Below are 25,646 nucleotides of genomic sequence, written 5' to 3' on the forward strand. Positions count from 1 at the left end.
TAAAAAATATAGCATTTTAAACTGAAAAAATTATTGTTTATTAAAAATGAAAAGCCAAATTTGTAGGTAATGAAAGTATGAGACAAATAAAAATAAAACACAGGCACATAATGCGGCAATTCCTGGGTGTGCTGATGTGTATACTTATGCCTAATTCGATGAAACGAGTGAAATGCAGGAAATAAAACATATACATATATCGAAATGGTGTATAGGTATAATTGCGGAAAGGGAATCAAAGAGATCGATATATCTTAAATCCGACAAGAACAAAACAAGCCAAAAATGCATAGGTTTTCCAATATTTAAAAAACATAAATCTTTTTAATTTTTTGCTATTTTGAGCAAAATTTAAAGTATTTTTTGACATATCTTCAGTTTTATATTGTAATGCTTTGATGTTTCCTCCAGACTCGTATAATTTGTCTATATGATTATTCATGACAGAATTTATTTTATTTAGTTTTTGTTTAACAGCTAATATTTTTTCATCTTTACAGCACTTATTTAAATTTCTGAGCGTCTTCCTCATATAAGACTCCATAGTATATAACTTGGATGGGTTGATATTATTTGCATTATAATTTTGGTTATAAAATAAATCTGATTTTACACATATTTCTAATTTTTTTAAAAATTCAAAAACATAATTTTTAAAATATGCTTTTGTATCCAATCCAATTAAAAAAAAAGCCAATTTTTTTTCATTACAAATTATAAAATATATAGTTCGATTATCCCAGTTAAGTATTTTTTTATTACAATTATTAATTTTTTTTTTTGTAGCAACTAAAATTTTTTTTATTATATAATCAGCTGATATATCTAGTTCTCTATCAAAAAAACTGCTTTTTACTAATATCTCAGCATCATCAATTGATGCTGTACAAACATATAGGAATACTTCGATTTCATTTTCGCCATCTATTAAATTTTCATCACTACTTTCATATTCATTTTCACGATAAATTGATTGCTTTTCACTATTTGTTTTACTTTCTACTTCTTCGCTGTATAAACTATTAGAATATTCTACATCACCATCTGAAATTATGTACATTTTGCTGATATTTTTATTTTTGTAAATTTCCTCTGTCCCTTTCTAGCAATCATAAGGAATTACGAAAATTTATTTATACATAAGAATATGTAAATATGAAGAATAAGGTATCTTCTTAATTTGTGGCTGGGGATGTGTTATTAATATTTTTTACATTGGAAAGAAAAAATGTAAATGTATTTTATTTTATGAAAAATATTCATATGCTATATATAATATAAAAAAATAAAATAGTAGCAAAATAGGATAATTATTTGGTATTGCATAATATGCAAATATATTTTCCCCTTACAAGAAGATTTATTCTTTATATATATATTTTTTAATATGCAAAAAAATATAATGAGATAAAATAATGAATAATTAAATGGTAAAATTATGGTTTTATTTTTTGAAAATTTTTTTATTAAATTTATTTTATAAATTATATACAATTTTTTCTTAAAAAAAATTCATATATTATGTTTCCATTTTTACAAATATACATAATACATTTACTATTGGCATATTTCCTTTTGAGCATAAGACGATGCTCGGCAGTATACACAACCGTTGTTGGTGATAAAATATATCATGAAATAATTTATAATATGTTAAATTTACTTATATATAAAATGATAAATTCTAAGTTTTATTATCATATGCATATATTCAAAAATGATATAAAAAATATATAGATGAAGAAAAAGAATAAATAAGGGAATAAAAAAAAACGTGAATTTTTCATAACACATATTTTTTTTTATATTTATTTATTAAATAGATTGCTTTTTAATTTCATAAACATATACATTTCCATCAGTGGATCCACAGAATAAAAATTGGCCATTGGCTGACCATGTAATCGATGTACACCATGGTAATCCAACTTTATATTGTTTAACTGGATATATTTCAGCAATAATTAATTTGCTTTCTAAGTTCCATATTCTTATAAATCTGTCAGTAGCTGCACATAACCAATAATCACAAGGAGAGAAGCAAAGAGAGTTTATAGTACAACCTGTTTCCAATGAATATAAATGTTTACCTTCATTTACATCCCATAATTTAGCTACACCATCTTTACCACCAGATGCACATAATGATCCATCTGGAGATATGGTAACAGTATTTAATACACCAGTATGTGCTTCTAAGTTTTTATTTAAATCGCAATTTTTTAAATTCCATACTTTAACTAATTTATCCCATCCACATGATACAATAATGGCTTGTTTTGGTGATGGAGAAAATCTAACACATGTAATCCAATCAGTGTGTTGTTGTTCTGTGATTGTATATTTACATTGTGCTAAGGTATTCCATAATTTAATTGTTTTATCACGGCTAGCTGATACAATTTGTCTATTATCTGGACTAAATGATACACTAAAAACATCAGATGTATGTCCAATAAATGATCTAATTGTTTCTCCTAAAGATAAATCCCACAAACGAATGGAATTATCCCATGAACCAGACAAAGCAAATAAACCGTCTGATGATATGGATACATCACTAATTGCTTGTGAGTGTCCTGTCAAAGACTTTTTGGCTGTTCCAATTTCTCCTGACTCGTCATCTGGGTTTATATTCCATACGATTAATTTTTTGTCTACGTAAAGGGAAAAAATAAGATATAAAATGTGAAGTAAAGAATAACAAAATAAAAATAAACAGTTATTATATAACATGCTCAATCATAATATGTACATATTTTTTTTTCATTAATCAGAATTAAAGTTCTATGCTATTGTTCTCTTCATTATTATAAATGTCAGAGTGAGCTGGGATTAGCGTTGTCATCATTATAATGAAATTTTTATAAAAGATTTTAAATAATAATAGTAACTATTTATATATGCATAGGCAATGTAATTGCATTTTTATAATACAAAAGGGAAAATGCGTATAAAAAAAATATATAACTTTGTTTTTTTGTAAGAATAGGGTTTAAAGAAATAGCGAAATGCATAATTATTTTGAGTGTTATATAAATAAGAATGTTTCCCTTTTAGTTACTTTTTTTAGTTGTGTAAATATGTAGAAACATAATAAAGAAGGTCTTCTAGTAGCTTGCTAAGCAAACTTTTATGTTATTCTCTCTATACATTTACATGCACATATATATATATTAAAAGTAGGGTATGTATTACAAATGTTTTTTATTGTATGTATGTAAATTACCTCTTGAAGCGCTAACGACTGTTTTTAATTTGGCGTCTGTGGGTGTCGAAACAGAGGTAACCCAATCACTATGTCCTCCTTCTAAAACACCTTTTAATATTATTTGTGCTTCTTTTATGTTATCCATAATCTTAAAAATTATACTTGACAATGATTTATCTATAAGAAGTAATTTCGTTAATTATAAATAAATATTGGCTGCTTATGTATTGTACACGTTGTCGAATATGTAGATATATATATATATTTATATAAACTTGAAAGCGAGTGAAATATATGTATTATTCATATATGGTAATGGAAATTAATAAAAATTATGACTTGTTCATAAATTAATATATATAAAAAAAATATATGGAATATAAAAGGGGGAAAAAATATGACGTGATCATGTAATAATTGAAAATGAAAAATAAATTTTATAGGGTTTAAGAGGGTTTAATACAAAATAATGTTATATAAACTTTTATTACATTTGAAAAATGTACATAAATAATGTATAATAGTATCATGTCATGAGTCACAAGATCATTTGCATATTTCCTATAATTTTTTACTAATATATAATTATATTCACATATATATATACATATCACTGTTATTTCATAAATAGTTTGTTTTTTCCTATACCTTTTGAATTTTATAAAAACTCGGAGGGAAAATAGTAATAAAATACTTAATGTTTTAAAAATAAAACAAAAATAATATTAAAAAATATATTTTTTTCTTATACCAAATAAAGGTATATTTTTTCGTTTCGTATTTTTAATCTTATAAAACAAATAAATTATTATATATACATATAATATGCATTTTATATTTACTACATAAAATACCTCCCACCACAAAAAAAATTAATTATAAAGGCTTCTGGTTATTAGTTCTATATACATGTTATACAATTTTAAGTATATATGTACATAAATTATAATATATACAATTAATAATTATATTATGCATATATGGTTAATACACCTACATAAAATATAAATTTTTGCAGAGGTATCATATATACGCTGATAATATAATACGGTTTATTATTTAATTTTTATATGTAATAACTCAAAAAAAAAATGGCTGTTGAAGCCTACTAAGGCGCATTCATTATATATAGTTTTATTTTTTTTTTATATTATTGTGTATGGAAAAAATACCGAAAATTATTATTATAATATTTTTTCATTGGAACGGTAAAAAATATACAAATATATTTATATGCATATTTAATTTTTCTGTGTAGTTAATAAATTATTTCCTTATAGAGCTTTAAGGGGTGGAGTTGAATTCATAAGGGGGCAAGGTAAATTACTGCGTATATAAAATTCACCAAAGGTGTATTAAATATGTTTTTTCATAATATATTTATAATGTTATACATAAAAAGGAAATAAATTTAAAGCATAATCCCATAAGCTTATTACATATAAGGGGAATATGAATTTTTTCAGTATTTTCTCACAACTGTAGCCTTTGAAATATATATAATTTTATAGTTAACATTAAAAAAAAAAAAAAAAAAATAGCTATTTTTGTAATGTAAAAATAAAAAAAAATATATACATTTTTTATGGCTATTTATATATATTAAATATTAAGGCCAATTAAAGCATTTATAATAATTTTCAAAATTTTCCATTTAATAGGAAGTATAAAATAATGGGTATCCCTTTAATATTTCTTTAGCTAATATATATATTATTATTCTATACAGGCATAAAAATGGTATGATGGGTTATTTAGTTTGTTTTTTTTTAAAAGTGTAAACTCAGTTAACTTTAGTAAAGCCCAATACAATTTGCTAATAAATTATTCTTGTCAAATGATATGAATGTGTTTTTTTTTATTTTGGTGTATACAGTTATTTAAATAATACACAATTTTCAATAAAAAATAAAATTATCATAAAGGTGTAACGATTTAAATTATTTATATTAAATCAGTTATTTACACATTTTTTTTATTTTCAAACTTGTATTGAAAAATTGCAGAATTGGCTACTTTATATACACACATATATAGTAGCAATAATAGTAGCTTTTAATATATGATAGATTAAAACATGTTTAAAAAAATATAGGAAATACAAATAATTTCTCTCTTAAATATAATATATACAGGGATTTCTTTTCTTTTTTTTTATAATACTCTGATATATATGACGTGTTTTATAAAGGTTTTAATTATTTTTTAATTAAATTGTGTCTTTTCCACCGTTTTTCCATTTTAATATATATATCATGAGTTATTGAAATTAGCAATACCCATTTTCAAATATAAGGCCTATTATTTAGTACAAAGAAAGGGGACAATAAATAAGTAAAGAAATCTATATTATATAGATAGTATAATATACCGTATTTATGTATTTTTTATTTCGCTTAAAAAATTTTATTCCCTTTATTATTTCTTTTTTAATGTGTATAAATGAACTTTAAACGCAAATACGTTATTTCATTATTTTTATAATAACACAATATGCTCTTTAATATGTCAAAAAAATAAATAAGACATTTTAACTAAAAAATTAAGATAAATAATTCCGATTATTACATACATTTTTAAGTATTAAAAATATATCGAATTTAATATGTACCGTAATATTTAGTTACAATTTTTTGATGGCATTTTTTTTTTTTTTTTTAATTTCCATTCATTCGAGTATTTTCCCTATGCCACCATTTTGTTTGTATGCAAATATTTTTTTCATTTATACATTGTATATGATTTGATTAATTTTTTTGTTTTTTCTCATTCTTTATAATATGCCTTTAAAATTACAAAAAAAATGATAAAGACAAAAATTTACACAAATTGGTTAACATATTGAACATAAAATAATATAATGAAATAATATGTTTTAAATAAGATTTCTTTTTTAATCTCGAGGGAATATCTTTTCATTTTTTTTGTTTTATAAATAAAAATGGCCAAGGTAATGAAGAAAAAAATCGATTATTTTTATTATATGCTCTTTTCCCTTTTTTAAAATTCTATTATAAGACTTAACATATTTTATTCTTCTGTTTTTTTTTAAGGGGTCGGCCAAAGAATTATTTAGACAAATGAAAAATGAGGTTACAAAATATTTTTCAACATGAATATGTGTGTTATATTTGTATGTACATAAATAATATACACGCACTTGAACTAATTTGGAATTATTATTTTTTTTATTTTTAGCTAAGGTATGGGAGAGACGAACCAAATTGTCTGGAAGTAGTTTCGTGTGATATGAGCTCAGAATATGAAGACTTTAAAACGTATCATAATGAAATAAAATATTTGAAAAAAGAACAATTAAAAGCATATATTTGTAAATTACGAAAAGAAATAAAAAATTATAAAAATCGAGAAATAAATTATATTATAGAAATAAAATATTTAAGACGAAAAATAATAAGATTACAAAATGTGATTGAAAATGATAGAGTTTTAAAAAGAGATGAAATAAATTTTTTTTTAAATAATGAAAAAAGAGGCCATTCATTAAAAAATTATAATAATAACAATGTAAATTTAGGACTTGATGAAAATCTAATTTTTACAGCCAACAATTTTAATCATAACAATAGACAAAATAGTATTAACAAGTCAGAAAAGAAATACAGATCAGGGACGTCCCTAACATATAACAACAACGCCAACACAGCAAAAAATCACATTAACAACTATAATAACAATTGCAATAGTAACTCCAGTGTGTGCAGACGGTCGTGCGGGGAAAAAAGCTGTTTCAAAAGTGAATCCATTCGAAGCATTAATCAGGATATTCACAAGGGTAGGAGAATAGTAAGTGCAAAAGATTTATGCTTTGATAATAAAAGGGGTGAAGAATATGAAAAATATAGTAGACTTAGTAGAGTGATTGGTGGGACGAAAGAAGAATGGGCAAGAAGCGAACAAAAAAATGGAAATAAAAAAATAATTCATACTATAAAGCCTATTGAAAAGGTTTATTCATGTGGTAAAATTTTTGATTTCAATAAACAAACTTTAAACAATAAAAATTATGAAAATAGTAGTGACAAATATCGAACTGATCGACGTGAGCATTCTTTATATAATTTGAATTTATATAAAAATATGAATAGTGAAAAAGGAGAGAAAAAAGATGTTTTTATTTCAAATCGAAGTTATTCTTCAGCATCCAAATTTGAATTAAAAAGACATCTCATTTCAAATAATAAAAATATAAATCGTATGTCTAGTCATATTAATAGTATAATAGAAAAAGACATAAATAAATACTACAATTCTAAAGAAAGCATTTTAAGTCAAAGAAATGCAAAAACAAATATTATTAAAGTAAATAAAAATACATTTGATATATATAATGATGCATATCATCAAAAAATTCTAAGTAAAAAATATACTTCTCCATATGCCTATCAAAATAGTGCCAAAAATAGCAGTAATAAAAAAAATGATATTATAAAAAGAAACATAAAAAATGTCGAGACAAAATCTAGTAGCCAAGTAGTTGGAAGTGATTACATTGATATGAAGAAGGACACTAAAAAGGGGACGTGCACTAATTTGATAAAAAGAGATGACAGTGATCATGCCAAATTAGAAGACGACTGTAACAGTTCGAGCCCTGTTAATAAAATAAAACAATATTTGCAAAGTGAAAAAAAGAAAAAAACAAAAGCTGAGAAAAAAGCTGAAAAAAAAGCTGAAAAAAAAGCTGAAAAAAAGGCTGAGAAAAAATCGGAAAAAAAAGCGGCGAAAAAGAGGGCAAGTAAGACTGTTGAAAAGGGAGGCGAAAAAGATGACAATTGGGGAACCACTTTAAAATGGAAAGGAAGACAAAGTAGTGAAAAATCAGAGAGATGTTTTAATCAGATAACAGAAAAAGAAACAAACTCTATAGAGGATAATAATACAAATTTGTCAAATTTAAAAAAAATTATACAATCTGATCTTAAAGAAAATTTTAAACAAGAATTAGAAAAATTAAAAAAACGAAATAATATTTTAATTTCAAAACCGCATGTTTATTGTGGTATACCTTTTGATAGTACAAGTGGAGGAAGTGGGAAAGACAATTACAGTAACAGCAATAATAATAATAATAAAAAAATTTGTGAAAATAAAAACAAAATTAGTGTTAATTATTTGAAAGGACCAAGTATATCAAATGCTTCATTTAATGACATTGAAAAAAGGATTAGTAATTTACAAAATTATTTGAAAAAAAACAAAAAGTAGTATTTCAAAATTTTATTTTTTGCAAAAACAAATCAAAAGTATTTGAAAAATTTTATCTTGTTAAGTATCAGTTTGAATGCGATTTATTTGTTTCCATATTGTTACACACATAATTATGTCATTTTTACCTATCTTTTAATTTTTTTTTTTTTTTTGTAAATTTGCACTGAGATATATGCATATATTTGTAGCATATTTTCTTTTCCTTTTTTGTATTCATTTTAACTTTATAAATTAATTTATTTTTATAAAGATGTCTTATTTAGTTTTTACAAACAATTTATTTATGAAAAAAATGGTATACACATGTAAATGTATAAATTATTTGCATGTGAAATTTTATAAACAAATGAAGAAAAAAATAAAGTTTATTTGAAAGTGTCAAAAAGGTGTAAGAATAAAATGGTGGGAAGGTAGGACACCTGCCTACTATCTCTTTGCAACCGCCCCCTTTGCAACTGCCTACTATTTCTTTGCGATTTTCTTTCGGACAATGGCCAAGGACCTGGACCGAGCGCTTTTTAGATTTTTCATATTCTCGAGTTTTCGTTGATGTTTTTTTTTCATCAAATGTGCATATTTTGCCCTAAAGTTTCGATCTGTTTTGAGTCGTCTTTTTAATTCTTTTTTTTTATCTTGTTGAATTTGATTTAAAGTTTTTAATTCATTACTATCTTGTTTATTATATTTTCCAGTAATATATTTTTTATATATTCTTTGTTGTTTTTTTGTTAATTTAATATTTTTAGATAATGCTTCAGTTATTTCAGGATGATTTTCTTTTAGTACATTAAGATTCGTTTCTTTCACATCTTGTTCATAATTTTTTTGATTTTCTATAAATATTTCTTTAATTTTATTTCGTTTATTATTATTATCATAATTATCTTCTAATTCTCCAACATTTTTAATTCGATTTTTTGTTCGCTTTACCCATTTTTGATATATACTTGTAGTTGTATTTTTATCAGATGAATTTTTTCCATCGATTTTTTTATTTGCTTTTTTATCTGTTTGGAATGTATCAACTTCTGTTAATACAAATTTGTTTTTCTTTTTGTCCCATATATTTTTTTTGACAAAACGTTGTTTATTTAATTCATCTTCTTCATCTGGAAGTAAATCAAAACCAGGTGTATTTAATTCTAATATTTTATTATTTGAATCTCTTTTCATTTTTTTATCGTTTATTTTTTTTAAAATATCATCTAATGATATGTTTTCTTTTTTTTGTATATCATCAGGTGAAGTTGTATTATTATTTTTTTTTAATTTTTTTTGAGCTCTTTTACTTAGTTTATTTTTTTTTTTTTTTTTTTTTTCATCTAATATATTTGGTTGATCAAGATTGTTATTATATTCTAATTCTTCATCTTCCCAATTTTGATCTTCTTCATTGTTAAGTCCAAGAGTTATTGTGTCTAGTAGCCCATTAATATCATTCGATATGCAATTATTTTTTGTGTTTTTATTTTTTTTAATTTTTTCTTTTAATTTATCAAGTTTGTCTTTAATCTCTTCGGATACGCTTTTTAATTTGGTACTACTTCTGTATTGAAACCCATGCAAAAAGGACTCTACATAGTTTTGTGGAAAATCTTGCTGATGATCCACATCGTTGTATGCTTCCAAATTGGGGTCGTCATTCAGCTCGTCAGGAAGGTTCGTGTTTATGTTGCTGGCTTCGGGTTCATCTTGAGGAGTGTCAACATTTTTTGTGCCGTTCTCATTGTCTAAGTCAGCCACCTTTGCATTGCTCGAGTTTGGATTATTTTTTAAAAAGTTTGTTAAATTTTTAAAGACATTATCAATTTCGTTCATGACGTCATCATTCTTATTGTCTGTTTCATTTTTGTTTGCTTCACCATTTTCTGATATATCATAAATAGGATTTGGATGTTTAAGAAGACATAGTTTATATATTCCTCCGATTTTTTTAATTTTTTTTATAAATTTTGTACTTGCATATTTCGATACTTTAGGGCGCATAGAATAATATAATTTATATGACAAATCAATGCTTTTATTTAGTGACACTAATTCAGTATCCATTCTTTTAGCATTATCTATAAGTTCCAAATATTCGCTTATATTTTGTATTGCCCCTAAGTATACACTATTTTCTTTCCCCCCATCAGGGGCTGCACTTGGGTCGGCAGGTTCATCAGTTTGGTCAGCAGGCTCAGCAGGTTTAGAAGTTTGCTCCGGTTCTACCTCATAGGAGGGAGCAGAGCTGGTTGTGGAGTCCTTTATAAATTTTAATTTTTTTCCGATAAAAAAGCAAATTTCATATGCATATAAAATATCTTGGTACGTGACTATGGATATGCCATAGCCGGATTGTCCTTCCATTCTACATGCTCTACCAATTCGATGTAAAAATATTTTTGGAGAGAATGGGAGATTATAATTTATAACATTTTGAACTGATGTAATATTAATACCTCTTGATGCTAAATCAGTGACTAACAAAAATTGGATATCATCATGTTTTGTAAAATTATTAATTTGATTAAATCGAAAAGATGTATCTGAATTTCCATATAAGGTCGAATGATTAATTTTTAAAAAGTTTAAAATTTTACTAAAAAATAAAATATGATACTTAGTACAAAAGAAAATAATAGTTTTTCCTAACCTTTTTTGTTTAAATAATAAAATTAATTTAATAAGTATAGCATATTTTTCATAAGATCTACAAAATAAAAAATGTAAATTAATTTGTGGACTTATATTATTATCTGAATTAACAAATACAATTTCAGGATTATTTAATTTTAATTTAAAATAATTTTCAACATTTGTTGGTAAGGTTGCGCTAATTAATATTGTCTGTTTATTTAAATTTTTATTTCCTAAACATTTATATATATTATTCATATCATTATAATAATTTAATTCTAATAATCTATCTGCTTCATCAATAACAATAACTTCTACCTTTTCTAAACTTAATTTCGTTTCATCAAGTATATATGATAATCTTCCTGGTGTACATATAAGTATATCAATATTTTCTTTGAGTATTTCAAATTGTTTACATAAACTTATTCCTCCTATTATTATATTTATTTTTAAATTAAAATAATTTGTGCATAATCTTTTTGCCAATTTATATATTTGTATAACTAACTCCTTTGTAGGTAATATTATTAAACCTCGGATACCAAAAAATTTACTATGTTCTCTTAGCATATCTATTAATGTGCTCAAATATACTAACGACTTTCCTGATCCTGTTTTACTAATACATATAACATCTTTTTTATTTAAAATTTTAGGGATACTTAATTTTTGTATATCTGTTGGTCTATTATATTTTAAATTGCTACTTATACTTTTACACATTTGTTTGCTTAATCCTAAGTTTTGAAAGCAACTTAAAACAACCTTCCCTTTCTTTTTACGCTTTTTATATAACACTAATTTTTTTTTCACTCCTTTAGGTTCGTCACTCCCTACGTCGCTATCTATGTCACTATCCATGCCATTATCTATGCCATTATTTTTTTTATTTTCACTTTTATCGAACAGCCACGAGTATCTTTTTTTTGAACTCTCTACAGAGTTTTCACTAGACTTTTTATTTATTTTTCCGCCTGCCTTGTTTATCCGTTTTTCTTTGCTGCTTTTCATTTTGCTGCCTTTTATTTTGCTACCTTTCATTTCGGTATTATTTTTATAATTTTTTCCGATCTTTGTTTTTTTCCCCTTCCCATAGTTACTTTTACTATTGTTTTTGTCATTCCTTTTGTTTTTCTTGTTCTTTGCTTTTTTAAGTTTCATGGTTATAAAGGTTTGTACTTATTTAGTTCCACCATAAGCTTAGCTAAAAATTATGTTGGTTCGTTATTTTATAAATCTATTTACAACACTTTTATTTGTTTAAGCTTGATAATATTTATATGTAGTTTTTTTTGAAGTCCTTTCTTTTAATTTTCTTCAAATTATGTCTCATCAATTTGTTATATATTTGGATTATTTAATAATTAACTTGAAATTGATCGATTTACATGTTTAATAAAAAATAAAAAAAATTAAATAAAACAATAGTAAACATACCAAAACAAATATAATTAAAAAAGTATAAATATATTTGTATTTTTTTTTTTTTTTTAATTTATTTCAACAGTATTTTACCATTATATTGTAGGGGAAAAATATTATGGCCTCTGATAAATTATTCTATACATACGTATGCAATGTTACATTTTTTTTTTTTTTTTTTTTTTTTTTTTTTCATAAATTATTATATATATTGTACTATTTAGAGAGTTAGGGAATGAATAAAAAAATTAAATAAAGCAAAAATTGGAAAAAGGTAAATCCATTTGTTTATTTATTATGATTGCATAGTGTTTGTTTAGCTTTGCCATTATATCCATATTAAAACAAAATATATACATATGCATATATACATAATATGTCACACGTAATTGTATAAGTATATACACAATTGATGGTAAAGCCTTTTTTGCGATCAAGTCTTAATCAAATAATGTACAAATTTAACTAAGTAATATCTTTAAAATTTTTATATAATTATATGTTTTAAATTTTATTATTTTTTTTTTCAAATTTTGAGTGGCCCACTTGGTTTGATAAAATATTGAGGGTATATATGTATACTATTTGTGGAGAATGCTTTATATTTTTTTTGTAAAAAATAAAAATATCAGCATGCTGAACAAGTCTGGAAGTAGTAAGTAAAATTTTGGATAACTACTGGGGAACGTGGACAAGCAGAGACATCTCAGTAGTGTAACTTATTCATCGCAAGCCTATGCATGCACATGTATAATAGTGGAATGACATTGGATTACAAGATAAAATGCAAATACAATGAGTAGAGCAAATATAAAAAAGTTCGACGATCCAAATTTATGGATATATGAACATGTTATAAAAAGGGGTGGAAAAATACAAAATGATAGCGAATTTAATAAGGAGCTTTTAAAAAAGGCTCGTGAAAAATTAAAATTAATTTTAAAAGATTCCAAAAAATATGATACTAAATTAAAAGAATTAGATAATAGAAAACAAACATTCAATTATATGCGAACAAATAAAAAGATCGATCCGAATTCGTTTATTTTCAATCCATATAAAGAAAGAAATAAACATTTAGATATAAAAAAATTTTTTAATTATCAAAATGTTGATCCAAAATATAATAATAATAATGGTGAGTTGTGTTATAATAAAGATATGCCTAATGTAGGGGATAATTCAGAGGGTAGTGAAAAAAAACATATTATAAATATAACGAACAAACTAAAGGAAGATCAAATTAAGAAAATAACATCCTTTTTTAATAATCATGTAAATTATTATGATACACATTTAAAAGAAAAATACATGAATGAAATTTTGAAAAAGGTTGATGAACAAAAAAGCGATTTTGAAAAAGATGATATTCATTACTCAATAATGAATAATGAGCATTCTTCTAAAATTGAAGAAAATAATTATTGGTTTGGAAACAGTATCAACATAAAAGATGATGACATCCTTTTTAGAGACACTACTTTGAATAGTGTAAATGATTTATCACATGATATATCTACAGAAACGGTATACAATTCGGAGATGTTTAATGAGGACCCCTTTGATGAGGATCATAGTATAGACAATGGTTCTGCAAAAACAGTTGACAAAAAAATGGATAGCATAAAAAGTAGCTCCTACAGTTTAAACGATAAACATAGAGATTCTGTGGAAAGAAGCGAAAACAATTTAAATAAAGAAAAACAAAAAAAAAGAAATCCCAATTCAGGCATTTCTGAAAAGATGAACACAATTTTATTGTATAACAATATGGGTATTTCTTCTGATTGCACTGTTGGGGGATCAAATTCTTTGTTATCTATATTAGAAAAATTCAAAGAAAAGAAAAATAATAAACACATGGAAATAATTAATAAAACAGAATTGCCTAACTTTTCAGTTAACGAGTTTGAAGAAGCAGTATATCATAAGCAGGATGAAAAAGAAGCAAACAAAAATGTTGATATCAAAAATAGTGATGATAAAAATTTCTATTCTAAAAAGGGGGTCGAAGAAAATATGAATAAAATGAAAGACGACGAGAAACGAGATAATTCAGAGAACCAATATAAATACCTTGATAGTAATAATATAACAATATATAATCTTAGTAAGCATATAAATATAGGTGAAACTAAAATAATAAATGTATGTAAATATATATTAGATAATGATTATATAAATAAATATACAAAATTAGAAAAAGAAGTAGCAGAACTAATATGTGAAGAACTTAATGTGTTAGATAAATTAAAATATAGTTGTATAGATCTAAAAAAAAGGAATCCAATTGTTACTATATTAGGACATGTAGATCATGGAAAAACAACATTATTAGATTGTTTTAGAAATTCAAATATTGCAAAAAATGAAGTTGGTGGTATTACACAAAAATTAGGAGCATTTGAAATTATAGATAAAAAAAAAAAAAAAAAAATTACATTTTTAGATACCCCTGGTCATAATGTATTTAAAACGATTCGAAAAAGATGTGTACAATGTACTGACTTAATCGTTTTAGTAATTTCAGCAGAAGATGGAATTATGAATGAAACTATTGAATGCTTGGAATTAGCACAGAAATATAATATACCTCTAATCATAGCAGTTAATAAAATAGATAAATGCAATAGTGAAAATGATACTACGTCAAAAATTGAAACTCTTTCGAAAGCTTTGCTTCGATATAATATTGTAACTGAAAATGAAAATGGGCATGTTCCTATTGTTCCTATATCAGCTAAAAAAAATATAAATATAGATTTGTTACAAAATACAATATTTAATGTTAGTGATAAATTAAATTTAATGTGTGATTATGGAAATCTATGTTCTGCTTATCTTTTAGAAAAAAAGGTAGATCAAACAAAAGGGAAAATATTAACTGTTATATGTAAATCTGGGATATTAAAAGTTGGGGCATATATATTAGTTGATCATGCATATACAAAAATAAAAAAAATTTATAATAGTTATGATAAGCCAGTGAAGGAAGCTTATCCTTCGGAGGTTGCCCAAATTGTTTGTCCCATATCATTTACTGATAGTAACAATTTAAAGTATGGTGATATGATTCTTGAAATGAGTAGCTTGAAAAATGCACAGAGGGTTGCCAAGTATAAACTCAAGATGGCCCAGTACAACCTAATGAATGAAGCGTATTTGGAAAAAAATGAAAAGCATGGAGCACCTAGCAGTTTTGTGCTTCCACAAATTCCGATTATTATAAAGACATGCGATGAGGGAAGTTTGAATGCCATTTTAGAAGGACTTAATGAATATACCAAAAAAGAGAAAAATGAAAAATATTGTAATATATTTAATTTTGTTGAACGAAATTACATTAACAAAAATGTACTGAATGATGAAAAAATAACAGATAAAGATATTTTTAAAAATTGGAAACCTTTTAAAATTATTACAAAAGGAGTAGGAGCATTAAATATTAGTGATTTAAAATTTTGTGAATATATAAATCCTTGTTTTATATTTTCATTTAATATTGATATAAATAGTAGTATACAAAAAAATATTGATAATATGAATGGGATAATATTAAGATCTCATAATATAATATATGAATTATTTAATGATATTGAAAATATTTGTAACTTTTATTTTGATTCTTTACATTTATATGAGCCTGTTTCAAAAATGACAATTAATAAAACAGGATATTATTCTATAAAAAATAGTAAAGGGAATAGTACCAAAAAAAGTAGGAGAGTTGTTTTATCGGTTGATATTAAAGAGGGGGTATGCAATTCTTCACACACATATAATATTATTAGGAATAAACAAATTATTCACAAAAATCTGACCATCTTATCAATGCAAAAAAATAAACAAAATACAAATGAGCTAACTAAAACATGTAATGCAAATGCCATCATTTTTAATACATCCTCTGAAGATTTTTTAGTTGGGGATGAAATAATTGCACTAAAAAAAACTACAAGACCTCCACTTTTTGGAAAAATAAAATCTTTCGATTTGGCTAGCTAATCTTAATGCAAAATTGGAAATAAAAAAGGAATACCATCTTTTTTGTGTTTATAGACAGTATTGTCCAAATTTTTCGATTATTTATTTTGTTTATACTTTTACATTTTTATCATTAATTATGTATAAGAATATTTTGTACATACACTTGGAACAATTTCGTTGTCCATAGTATGTGGATTTAATTTTTTTGTTTTTTTTTATTTTTTCGTTTTTTATTATTTTTGTCAACACGACTATATTTAAAGAGGTTATAATTAAAAATAAAAATATGAATAAGAATATTGGGTTATGTTTGTTTTTTATTAAATTCGATCTGCTATTTAAGTGTGCGTTTGTTATTGGCTAGTCTACAACAAATTGCATGTTATTAGGATAAAAATATTCTGGCTTGTGCATATTATTCGGATAAAAATATTCTGACTTGTGCATATTATTTTGTTTTTTTTTTTTAAAAAAAAAAAGAGAAATAAAATAAAATAAAAACAGAATAAGTTTTAAAGGGAAATATCGAGTGTTTGTTCCTATTCATTCAACATTTGCTCGGTATTTTTATTATTTTTTTATTTATTTTTATTTGTTTTGTTTGTCAAGGTTTTACAATTTTACATCATTTCCTATTTGTCTATTTTATTGTTGTTTTATATTTGATAATAAAAATAAGCTGACAATAATTTGCATGTCTCGGCAAGGTTAAATAATACTTTAAAAAAAAATTAAAACAATTTTAAAGAGAACATGCCAGCATTATGGGAAGACGCAGGACTACCGAAGGACACACTTTTGATTGTGCCATTTTACGAAAATATAATAAAAGAAATGAAGGATGCATACAATAGTTTATATGATCTAGTTATAATATTAAAAGATAAAATAGATTATATAGAAAATCCTATAGAACTATGTATACCAAATGGAAATGAAAATAATATAACAAGCGATTTTGAAATTAATTTTGCACACACTGGAAAAAAAAAAATAAATAATACTACTTTGGAAATAGTTGATGATATTAACTGTTCAGATAAAAAAATGAATTTGTATAATACAGACAAGTTAAATAATATTTTATGTAAAAACAGTTTTAGTTCTAAAAATGAAAAGGAGGAAATAGTAAATCAGAAAAATATGTCTATAGATAATCTACATAATTATCAAAATGATGAAAAAAAAAATGACATGATAGATTATGCACATAACAATTTTAATGTTGGGTATTATAGTGAAGGGGTTGAAATTGGAAATACAAGAAAAAGAAAAAAAAAAAAAAAAAAAGGTAGCGAAAATAAAAAGACACAACAAGTTTATTCTGTTGATGAAATAAAAAATATAATCAACATGAATTGTGAAAATAATAAAATTAAAGAAACTATAAAAAAGATCAAATTGTTAAAAGACAATGAAAATAGTGAAATTGCAAATGAAATAAGTAATTATAATAATTTTGAAAAAAATAATTTAGCTAGTTTAGAAAAGGAGGTAGAAGAAAAAGGGGAGTCAAACCAAGGAGACATAAAAATAGTTGATAAAAATAAAAAAATAAATAATTGTGCAGAACATTTTTCTGATTTAAATTTTTCAGACAATTCAATAGACTCAAATAAAATAAGAATACTCAACTTAGTTAATGAAAATAAAATATTATCAAAAATATTAAATAAAAAAAAAAAATATTATGAAAATATTATATTTAAAAATATAAAATCTGGAAATAATTTATATGACAATACAAAGGAACTATTAACCTATAATAAAAATTGTTTAATAGAAAATAATTTAGAAAAAAATACCTATGAAAATTTAAACCCTTTTTTTGCCAAAACCCTGCAAAATGAGTTTATCAATAATGAAAATAAAAACAAAGTTACAAACATATACAGTGAGCAGATAAAAGACACAAACATTCCATATAGTGAAGAATCAAGTGAAATAAATTTTAAGCAATTTAGGGGCACAGTAGAGCAAAATAAAACTTTTGAAAAAGATGAAAATAAACATAATTCTCTTTGTAATGACACTACTCATGAATGCAACAACAACTTGTGTAGACATTATGTATCGCAAGACAATTTTAAAATAAATTATTTAGAAAATGAAGAGAATAGGGAAATGAAAGATAAAGACGTTTCTATAATTAATGATAAAGAGAAAGAAAAAAATATCTACACGTGTGATCATCAAAAAGGCTATTTAAACAGCTGTTGTAATAATAATATGAATAAGGAAAATACATTTCAAAAAATAAAATTGAATAATAATTTGTGTAAAAATGTGTTAAATTATAAATTAAAAAATGAGCACAACTGTAATGAATGTTATTCCCTTTTTTTAAAAATGCTAAAAGGTTGTGAAAAAATAAATTTCATAGAAATGAATAAACAAAATGCAAATCAAAAAGAAGGGTATTTAAATGGTATCTATGACAATCAATGTAATTTAGGTAAGAATGTAATATGCTGTCATAAATGTGGAGAAGCTTATAATACTAAAGATGTTCCTTATTTTGATAAACATAATGAAAGTAAAACTGAAATACAAAAAAGCGTGTTATTATTAAATAATGATATTTATCATGGTGGTAATGAAAGTAGTGAGACTGTAATAATTGGAAATGAAGAAAATGATCACAATCTATTTAAAACTCATAATATAACAAATGCTCCAGATGGTTTAAAAAAATCAGAGTTCTATAATTTCGTAAGTAGTAATATTAAATATATCCCTGAATATTATTATTCAAATATAGATAACAAAATTGTTCTTAATAAAAATGTAATTGTACAGAAAAATGGGCACACAAACGATAGCTCTAATTTAGTGGCTTGTCATTGCGCTATGCACAAAAATTGTCACTTAGGGTTGCAATTGCCAACCACCCAACATGAGCCATGCGTAAGTGTGTCACAAAAAAATTTCGAAAAAAATTGTGAAAAAAAATGTGGAAAAGGATGCGGAAAACGTTGCCAAAGTGACGGTTGGAAAGTGGGTGGGGCACCGAAAGCCAAAATAGATTCACAAGAAAATTTGTATAAAATAGTTAGTTACAAAAATGTGATTAAAAATACGATGCCGTCGAATTATATAGATGTTGATGTGAATCCATTTCGAGTGCCTTACCAGAGTATAGGGTCTTTTTTGAGTTGCTCAAATTATATGGGTAGAAAAAAACGAAGAAAAATAAAAAAAAAAAAACTAAGGCAGATAGGAAAAAAGTTATGCAAAAGACATAGAAAGACAAAATGTGATGAAACTACAATCCAACCTAAGACAAAAAAATCTGTAAAAAATAATGTAGACAATATTTCAGAAGAATTATTCAATGCTGACTTTAGTGATGTAAAGAGTTCAAATATGAGTTCTGAAAAGCTGAGCATCCATATGGGTAAAGAAAATTTATTGGGTGTAGAAAATAAAATTAACGATACTTATGATAGTGGTGTATTAAATGCATTTGAGAAAAAAATCGAGATAAATGATAAACTAGAGAAAAAGCACCGTGATCAGGCAAGCAATAAAGTTCACGATTTAGGAAAATCTGAAGTGAAAGGGAATGAACAGTTGGGTAATGAAAAGAAGAAGACTCGAAAGAAATCAAAAAAGTACTTAGAAAAAGGGGAAAAAAATAGAGTTAGAAAAAAAGTATATAATAAACAAAAGTATTATGAAAATAATAAAACTATATTATATTTAGAGGATAGAGACAAAACCTATTTATCGGAATATAATGAAGATACCTTATCAATAAAAAAAAATCAATTTGAAAATGAACCATATACAAAAAATCCACATACTAATAAATATGAGTTAAGAGAAAAAAGAAAAATTAAATATATATTGCCATCAATAAATAAAAAATTACGAAGAGATAGTTCAAGACAAATCTTCGACCCGTTTTTATATAACAATACCTGGGCCATAAAAAAAGTCTAAATAGTTTGAAAATAAATAATATCCATTTATGCGTATTAACAAGCCATTTCCACTGTCAAATAAGAACATTGCTTAGTAGGCTACAAACTTTATTTTGTTTGCTTTTCTAAAATTAGAATTTCATAAGCCAATTTGGCGTATTTGAGTCTGTCACCTAGGAGACAAGACATAATTTTCGATTTTCATTTTGTAATTTGTGATATTTATTTTATTTCTCTAACTGATCTATTTTAATTTTGTAGAAACAAGTGTAAATTTTAAAACATCTTTAATTGATAATCATAAAATAAGTTAAAAAAATAGGTATAATTATAGTACATGGAAATGGAGTTTAATAAATGTGGGTCTATAAATTTTGCTCTTAAAATTTTCATAAAAAAAATAAAAAAAAATTGAAATAAAAAATATTTAGTTTTAAGCTAACGAAATGGTATTGCATAGTGAATTTATTTTTTTTCTACTTTTTTAAAAAACATTTTTTTAAGGGTAATTCTAAAATAAAAAATCTCGTAACGGGTTACGGCTTTATAGTATTAAATTTGTTGATGATAAAATATGGGCGTTACAAAAAATGATATAATAAATATTTTTATGGAAATAAAAAAAGTTTGCTAAAAGGTTAGGGAGGATTTAAAATTCGCTAACTAATTTGTATTAAGTCATTTGTTCTTTCTTTGTTTTTATTTTTTGTTTTTTTTTTTTTTTGGTTCCATTATTTTCGCATTTTTCCCAGCATCATCAGTATGATGTCCCTTCCCCTATTAACAAATGAGAAACCTAAAAAATTATCGAATAATAAAAGTAATTTAGAGGACTATGTAATTAAATGTTATAATATCCCAGCGAATATTAATGAAACGATATTTGAATATTTATGCGAATTATTAAATGATAAATCATATGAGATAAAGAAAATAATTAAACCCATAAATCAAGAAACATGTAACTATCCATGGAAAATTATTTGTAATGATAAATTAGCTAGCTTTTTATTAAAAAAAAAAAAAATTTTTATTTATGACGATTCAGAAAAAAGTAGGAAAATTTACGTAAAAATAGCCACTGATGAAGAAGATAAAGAAACAAACAATGCAAGTGATAACGATTTAAACAACTCATGTTATGAACAGACAGAAAATGAAAATACTGAAAAAAATAAGAACATAGAAGAAGATATCCCCCATAGTGAAAAAAATGAAAATGTAGAAATTAAGAAAAACAAAAAAGTTACAATATTCGATGGTGGTGATGAGGAAAATATAACGGGGCCCATGAAAAGGTGTGAAAATAGTAATATATGGTATTGTAAATATAATAGCAAATGTGAAGAATCAGATAGCAGTGAATGTTTTTCTGATTGCAGTAGTGGAAGTAAAAGCGATTATACTATGGATGGGAAAAATAAAAATAAAAACTTTTCAGACAATAATAGTGAAAATAGTGACTATTCAAATAATTCAGATCAAGAAAGTGAAAATAATGAAAAAAATTTTAATAAAAGCAGAGGTCGAACTAAATATTCACAAGGAAGTAGTTCTGAAAATGAGTCTTCTAAAAATTCTGCTTACAATCAAAGTAATGTGCCAAGTAAAGAATACATCAAAAAATATATTGAAGAATGCATGAAAGGTGAAAAAAAAAAAAAAAAAAAATATAAGTGGGAAAATATATCAAAAGAAATTATTAAAGATATAACAAATGGAAAATTAACAGGTGAAGAATATGAATTTCTAGAAAAAATGGACATGAAATATTCAAAAAAATTCAGTAGAATGTCTGATAATGATAATGGGAGTGATAAGAAACGTAAAAAATTTTTTATATATTTTTATGAAGGGAATAATGATGAGATCATTCAAGATATAAGAGAAGAAGATATAAACAAAAATATTATTCTATAATATAATGAGAAATCAAAAAAAACAATGAAAAATCTGAAATTGCACACGCATATTAATTTGGAGCAACAGCATTAGTAGCATTATTTATTTTTTTTTTTAATGTGTAATTACATATAAAATTGCAATGAAAGGGAGTGTATAATGCACTTACGTTTCCCTTTCGTGCCATATTAAACAATTTTCATTAACAGGTAGTTTAAAAATACTGTATACTAAGTGTATTGCATGAATAGAGATCGACACGACAACATATTTGACAGACTCATTATTGAGAATAAAATGTTTTAAGAATAGTAAGCAAAATTTTATGGTTATATATATGCTTCGTATTGTTTATGCTTATTTGTTTGACGTTATTACTTGTTTACTTTTTGATTTTTTTTTAATATTAATTTACTGTTGTTAAAAATGAAGGTAGGGAGGATTATGTTGTTTCCCATATGGATATTGTTGATATATGTATTTTTATGTAAAGGTGAAAAAATAAAAAAAAATAAAAAATTAGGAAACTTGATGAAATCGCTAACAGAAAGAGTTGAATCAAATGAAGGAGAAAATGAATATGCACGTTTAACTCAAGCGCCTACAATTAATATGAAATTGTCAAAAGTAAATTTTAAAACATCATTACAAAATATTCTTGTTGAATCTTATTCAGAAAAAATTAAGGAAGCAATATCAAAACTTAATTATGAAATAAGTAAAGAAAAATCTATATTAGATGATATAAAAAGTTCGAACTATAATTTAAATAGATTAAATAATTTAATTTCAGTAAAAGCTAAAAAAAATAATAAATTTAATGATGAGAAAATAAAAAATATATATCATAATTATTTAAATGATAATAATGAAAGTTTTGGGCTAAGCTTATTTCCTGTATATAAAACATTTAAATCGAATCCTTCTCATTTTAATAACACATTGAGAAATTCATTATTACCTGATGAATTAATAAAAGACAGTTTTTTGTCAAATCAAAATTTTTTAAAAAATTCCACAAAAAATGTTTTATTCCCAGAAAGGGGGGACTATGAATTGAAAGTATAATTTTTTTATTATGTACATAGCGAGCGGTTTGGTACATGTTATATTTTTGTAAAATGAATATGTCCATATATTTGTATAACCGTGTTTAGTTTATTAAAAGTGTAAATATGCTCACAACATATGTATATATATAGATAGTGCAACATTATGATGCTATTTTTGTAAGTCGTTGCATTTGTTATTTTTTTTTCTTATGCTTTTGGATGTTTATTAATTTATTTTATTGTTTTGTTTTATTTATATACTTTCCTATCCAAAGCATGTTGCATACATGTAGTCTTATAAGATGAAAATGTGTGCATACCTATATTTCACATGGGTGAATGAAAATATATTTCAATGGATAGAACATATTAATGGTACATGTAGCTACTTTTGATATGTTCGCTTTTGAATTAAATAATATTACACACAACCAATAAAACACTTTTTAAATGGTATTAAAATTGTATTTACCATCTCGATAGAAATAAATAACTATAAAAGCATAGTAAAAGAAATAGCTAAAAATATTGTACAATGTTTGCCACTAAAAAATGAATAATTAATGGGTATTTACATAATATTTTGTTTATTTTCTTTTATATATCCTGACATGTTCATGCGCATATATTTTATTTTACTTTTTTTTTTCTGACTTGTTCATAATTTCTAGCTATATTTTGTTCGAACATAGTAAAAAAAAAAAATATAATAAAAAAGTTAATGCATTAATAGAGTAAAAAAAAAACCTTAATTAAATATCATTGGAAGTGTCATTAAAAATTATGTATTTGAAAAGGGGAAAACTGTTTTAGGAATATCACAAGCATGGGGTATTTATTTTTTTAATAGTAATAAGAATAATTATAAGCCGGATATATATGAATAAATAGGTATGTGCTTACATGGCTGTACATATAATCATTGAGATATTTACATAAATTTGTTTGGAAAAATTTACACTATAAGAAGTGAAAGATTATCTATATGATGTAGTGTATTATTAAAGCCAAAATGAGGTTTTTAAAAAACAAATGAAAAAAATATAATGGTATATTTCCGTATAGTTAAAAATGATGAGAAAAAAAATATATAACAGGTTAGAATGAAAATGCGGAAATATGTTTTTTTTACAGAGAAATATATATTTTTATATATTTTGGTTATCTGTTTTAATTTTATATCATATGAATGTTGGAATAGAGGGAAACAAAATACATTTATCGAAAGTAAATAATAGAAATGGATATAATTTCCATTTTATAAAAAATATAAATAAGTATCAAAGAAGCCCACGAAATAGATTAAATGTATTAATCAGTTCACCAGCACAAATAAAATTATCAGAGTTGGAAGATAATCGAGACCGAAGTGGTAAATATTGTGTAGTTGAATTATGTAGTCGATTAAAATGGATTGAAGAAGGTAGATATTATGATGTATTTAGGATAAAGCAAGAGGAAAATAAGAATATAAATTTAAATCGAATAGCTTTTTATAGTAATGAAGAAGGGAAGTTATCTTTTGGTAACCCCTTTTTAGATAATGTCCGAGTAAACGCAACAGTTATTAAACATTTTCGAGGCAATAAAATATATCGATTAAAATTTAAACCCAAAAAAAATTACAGAAGATTTTATGGACATAGACAAGAAATGAGTAGGATCTATATAAATAAAATTGAATCAAATAATGAATTAATAAATGATGAAAAAAGAAAATATAATTTTTTTAAAGATGATCCTATTTTTTATATATTAAATCGTATTCATAATATAGTAAGACCAAGTTTAGAATTAAAATATTTAAAACGAACTTTTATTGATTATTTAAATAATTTCTGTTCATGGAAATTTGAAACTTTTTATAAACATCGAGGAAATTATAAACAAGAGAAAATGCTTAGAAATATATTAAAAACAAAAAAATTAAGTAAAAGACCTGAAGTTATAGAAGAAGTTAAAAAAATCGAACAAGAAAAAAAAGAAAAGCGTTTAAACAAATATGATCCATTAGATGATTTCGATCCTGTTGCCAATGAGCATATGATTAGAGAGCATTTCTATTCTTAACAACAATAATTATTATATGATTAATTTTTGTTTTTTTTTTTAGGTCTACTTTTAGACCTCTTATTATGTTTTGTTTTTTTTTTCTGTGTAAAATTGTAGTTTCCCAATTTTATTTTATTATATATGTACATATTTTTTTGAAAGAAAATAATGTTATTCATATAAGTTATATACAAAAAAAAGGTGGTATATCACTACTGCTATGCTAAAATGAATCTTAAT

General features: G+C 24.2%; 9 protein-coding genes and 1 non-coding gene across 10 annotated transcripts; 6 read left to right on the forward strand and 4 right to left on the reverse strand.

The window, feature by feature from the left end:
• Positions 1–235: 235 nt before the first annotated feature.
• PCHAS_0934000 (SNARE protein, putative) lies at positions 236–1,060 on the reverse strand (the record flags this gene model as incomplete). Its single annotated transcript, XM_741126.1, has 1 exon — positions 236–1,060. One exon carries the CDS (start codon positions 1,058–1,060, stop codon positions 236–238), a length of 825 nt encoding a protein of 274 aa, XP_746219.1.
• A 755-nt stretch (positions 1,061–1,815) lies between these two features.
• Positions 1,816–3,356, reverse strand: PCHAS_0934100 (receptor for activated c kinase, putative; the record flags this gene model as incomplete). Its single annotated transcript, XM_741125.2, has 2 exons — positions 1,816–2,657; positions 3,230–3,356. The coding sequence occupies 2 exons, from the start codon at positions 3,354–3,356 to the stop codon at positions 1,816–1,818; spliced, it is 969 nt and encodes a 322-aa protein (XP_746218.2).
• PCHAS_0934110 lies at positions 2,767–2,834 on the reverse strand. The gene has a single exon (XR_001678632.2). It is a non-coding gene; the product is annotated as a small nucleolar RNA snoR05 (small nucleolar RNA).
• Positions 3,357–6,152: 2,796 nt separating the features above from the next.
• On the forward strand, positions 6,153–8,440 carry PCHAS_0934200 (conserved Plasmodium protein, unknown function; the record flags this gene model as incomplete). The annotated part of the gene is made up of 3 exons (XM_016798201.1): positions 6,153–6,161; positions 6,265–6,303; positions 6,410–8,440. The coding sequence occupies 3 exons, from the start codon at positions 6,153–6,155 to the stop codon at positions 8,438–8,440; spliced, it is 2,079 nt and encodes a 692-aa protein (XP_016655441.1).
• A 465-nt stretch (positions 8,441–8,905) lies between these two features.
• On the reverse strand, positions 8,906–12,226 carry PCHAS_0934300 (ATP-dependent RNA helicase DBP10, putative; the record flags this gene model as incomplete). The annotated part of the gene is made up of 1 exon (XM_016798202.1): positions 8,906–12,226. One exon carries the CDS (start codon positions 12,224–12,226, stop codon positions 8,906–8,908), a length of 3,321 nt encoding a protein of 1,106 aa, XP_016655442.1.
• Positions 12,227–13,282: 1,056 nt separating this feature from the next.
• PCHAS_0934400 (translation initiation factor IF-2, putative) lies at positions 13,283–16,492 on the forward strand (the record flags this gene model as incomplete). The annotated part of the gene is made up of 1 exon (XM_016798204.1): positions 13,283–16,492. One exon carries the CDS (start codon positions 13,283–13,285, stop codon positions 16,490–16,492), a length of 3,210 nt encoding a protein of 1,069 aa, XP_016655443.1.
• Positions 16,493–17,227: 735 nt separating this feature from the next.
• On the forward strand, positions 17,228–20,419 carry PCHAS_0934500 (conserved Plasmodium protein, unknown function; the record flags this gene model as incomplete). Its single annotated transcript, XM_016798205.1, has 1 exon — positions 17,228–20,419. The coding sequence occupies one exon, from the start codon at positions 17,228–17,230 to the stop codon at positions 20,417–20,419; it is 3,192 nt and encodes a 1,063-aa protein (XP_016655444.1).
• Positions 20,420–21,162: 743 nt separating this feature from the next.
• PCHAS_0934600 (conserved Plasmodium protein, unknown function) lies at positions 21,163–22,320 on the forward strand (the record flags this gene model as incomplete). The annotated part of the gene is made up of 1 exon (XM_739175.2): positions 21,163–22,320. One exon carries the CDS (start codon positions 21,163–21,165, stop codon positions 22,318–22,320), a length of 1,158 nt encoding a protein of 385 aa, XP_744268.2.
• A 408-nt stretch (positions 22,321–22,728) lies between these two features.
• Positions 22,729–23,370, forward strand: PCHAS_0934700 (conserved Plasmodium protein, unknown function; the record flags this gene model as incomplete). The annotated part of the gene is made up of 1 exon (XM_016798206.1): positions 22,729–23,370. The coding sequence occupies one exon, from the start codon at positions 22,729–22,731 to the stop codon at positions 23,368–23,370; it is 642 nt and encodes a 213-aa protein (XP_016655445.1).
• Positions 23,371–24,473: 1,103 nt separating this feature from the next.
• Positions 24,474–25,424, forward strand: PCHAS_0934800 (ribosomal protein L21, apicoplast, putative; the record flags this gene model as incomplete). The annotated part of the gene is made up of 1 exon (XM_732136.2): positions 24,474–25,424. The coding sequence occupies one exon, from the start codon at positions 24,474–24,476 to the stop codon at positions 25,422–25,424; it is 951 nt and encodes a 316-aa protein (XP_737229.2).
• Positions 25,425–25,646: the final 222 nt, after the last annotated feature.

This window comes from Plasmodium chabaudi, assembly GCF_900002335.3.
Source record: "Plasmodium chabaudi chabaudi strain AS genome assembly, chromosome: 9".
Lineage (NCBI taxonomy): Eukaryota > Apicomplexa > Aconoidasida > Haemosporida > Plasmodiidae > Plasmodium > Plasmodium chabaudi.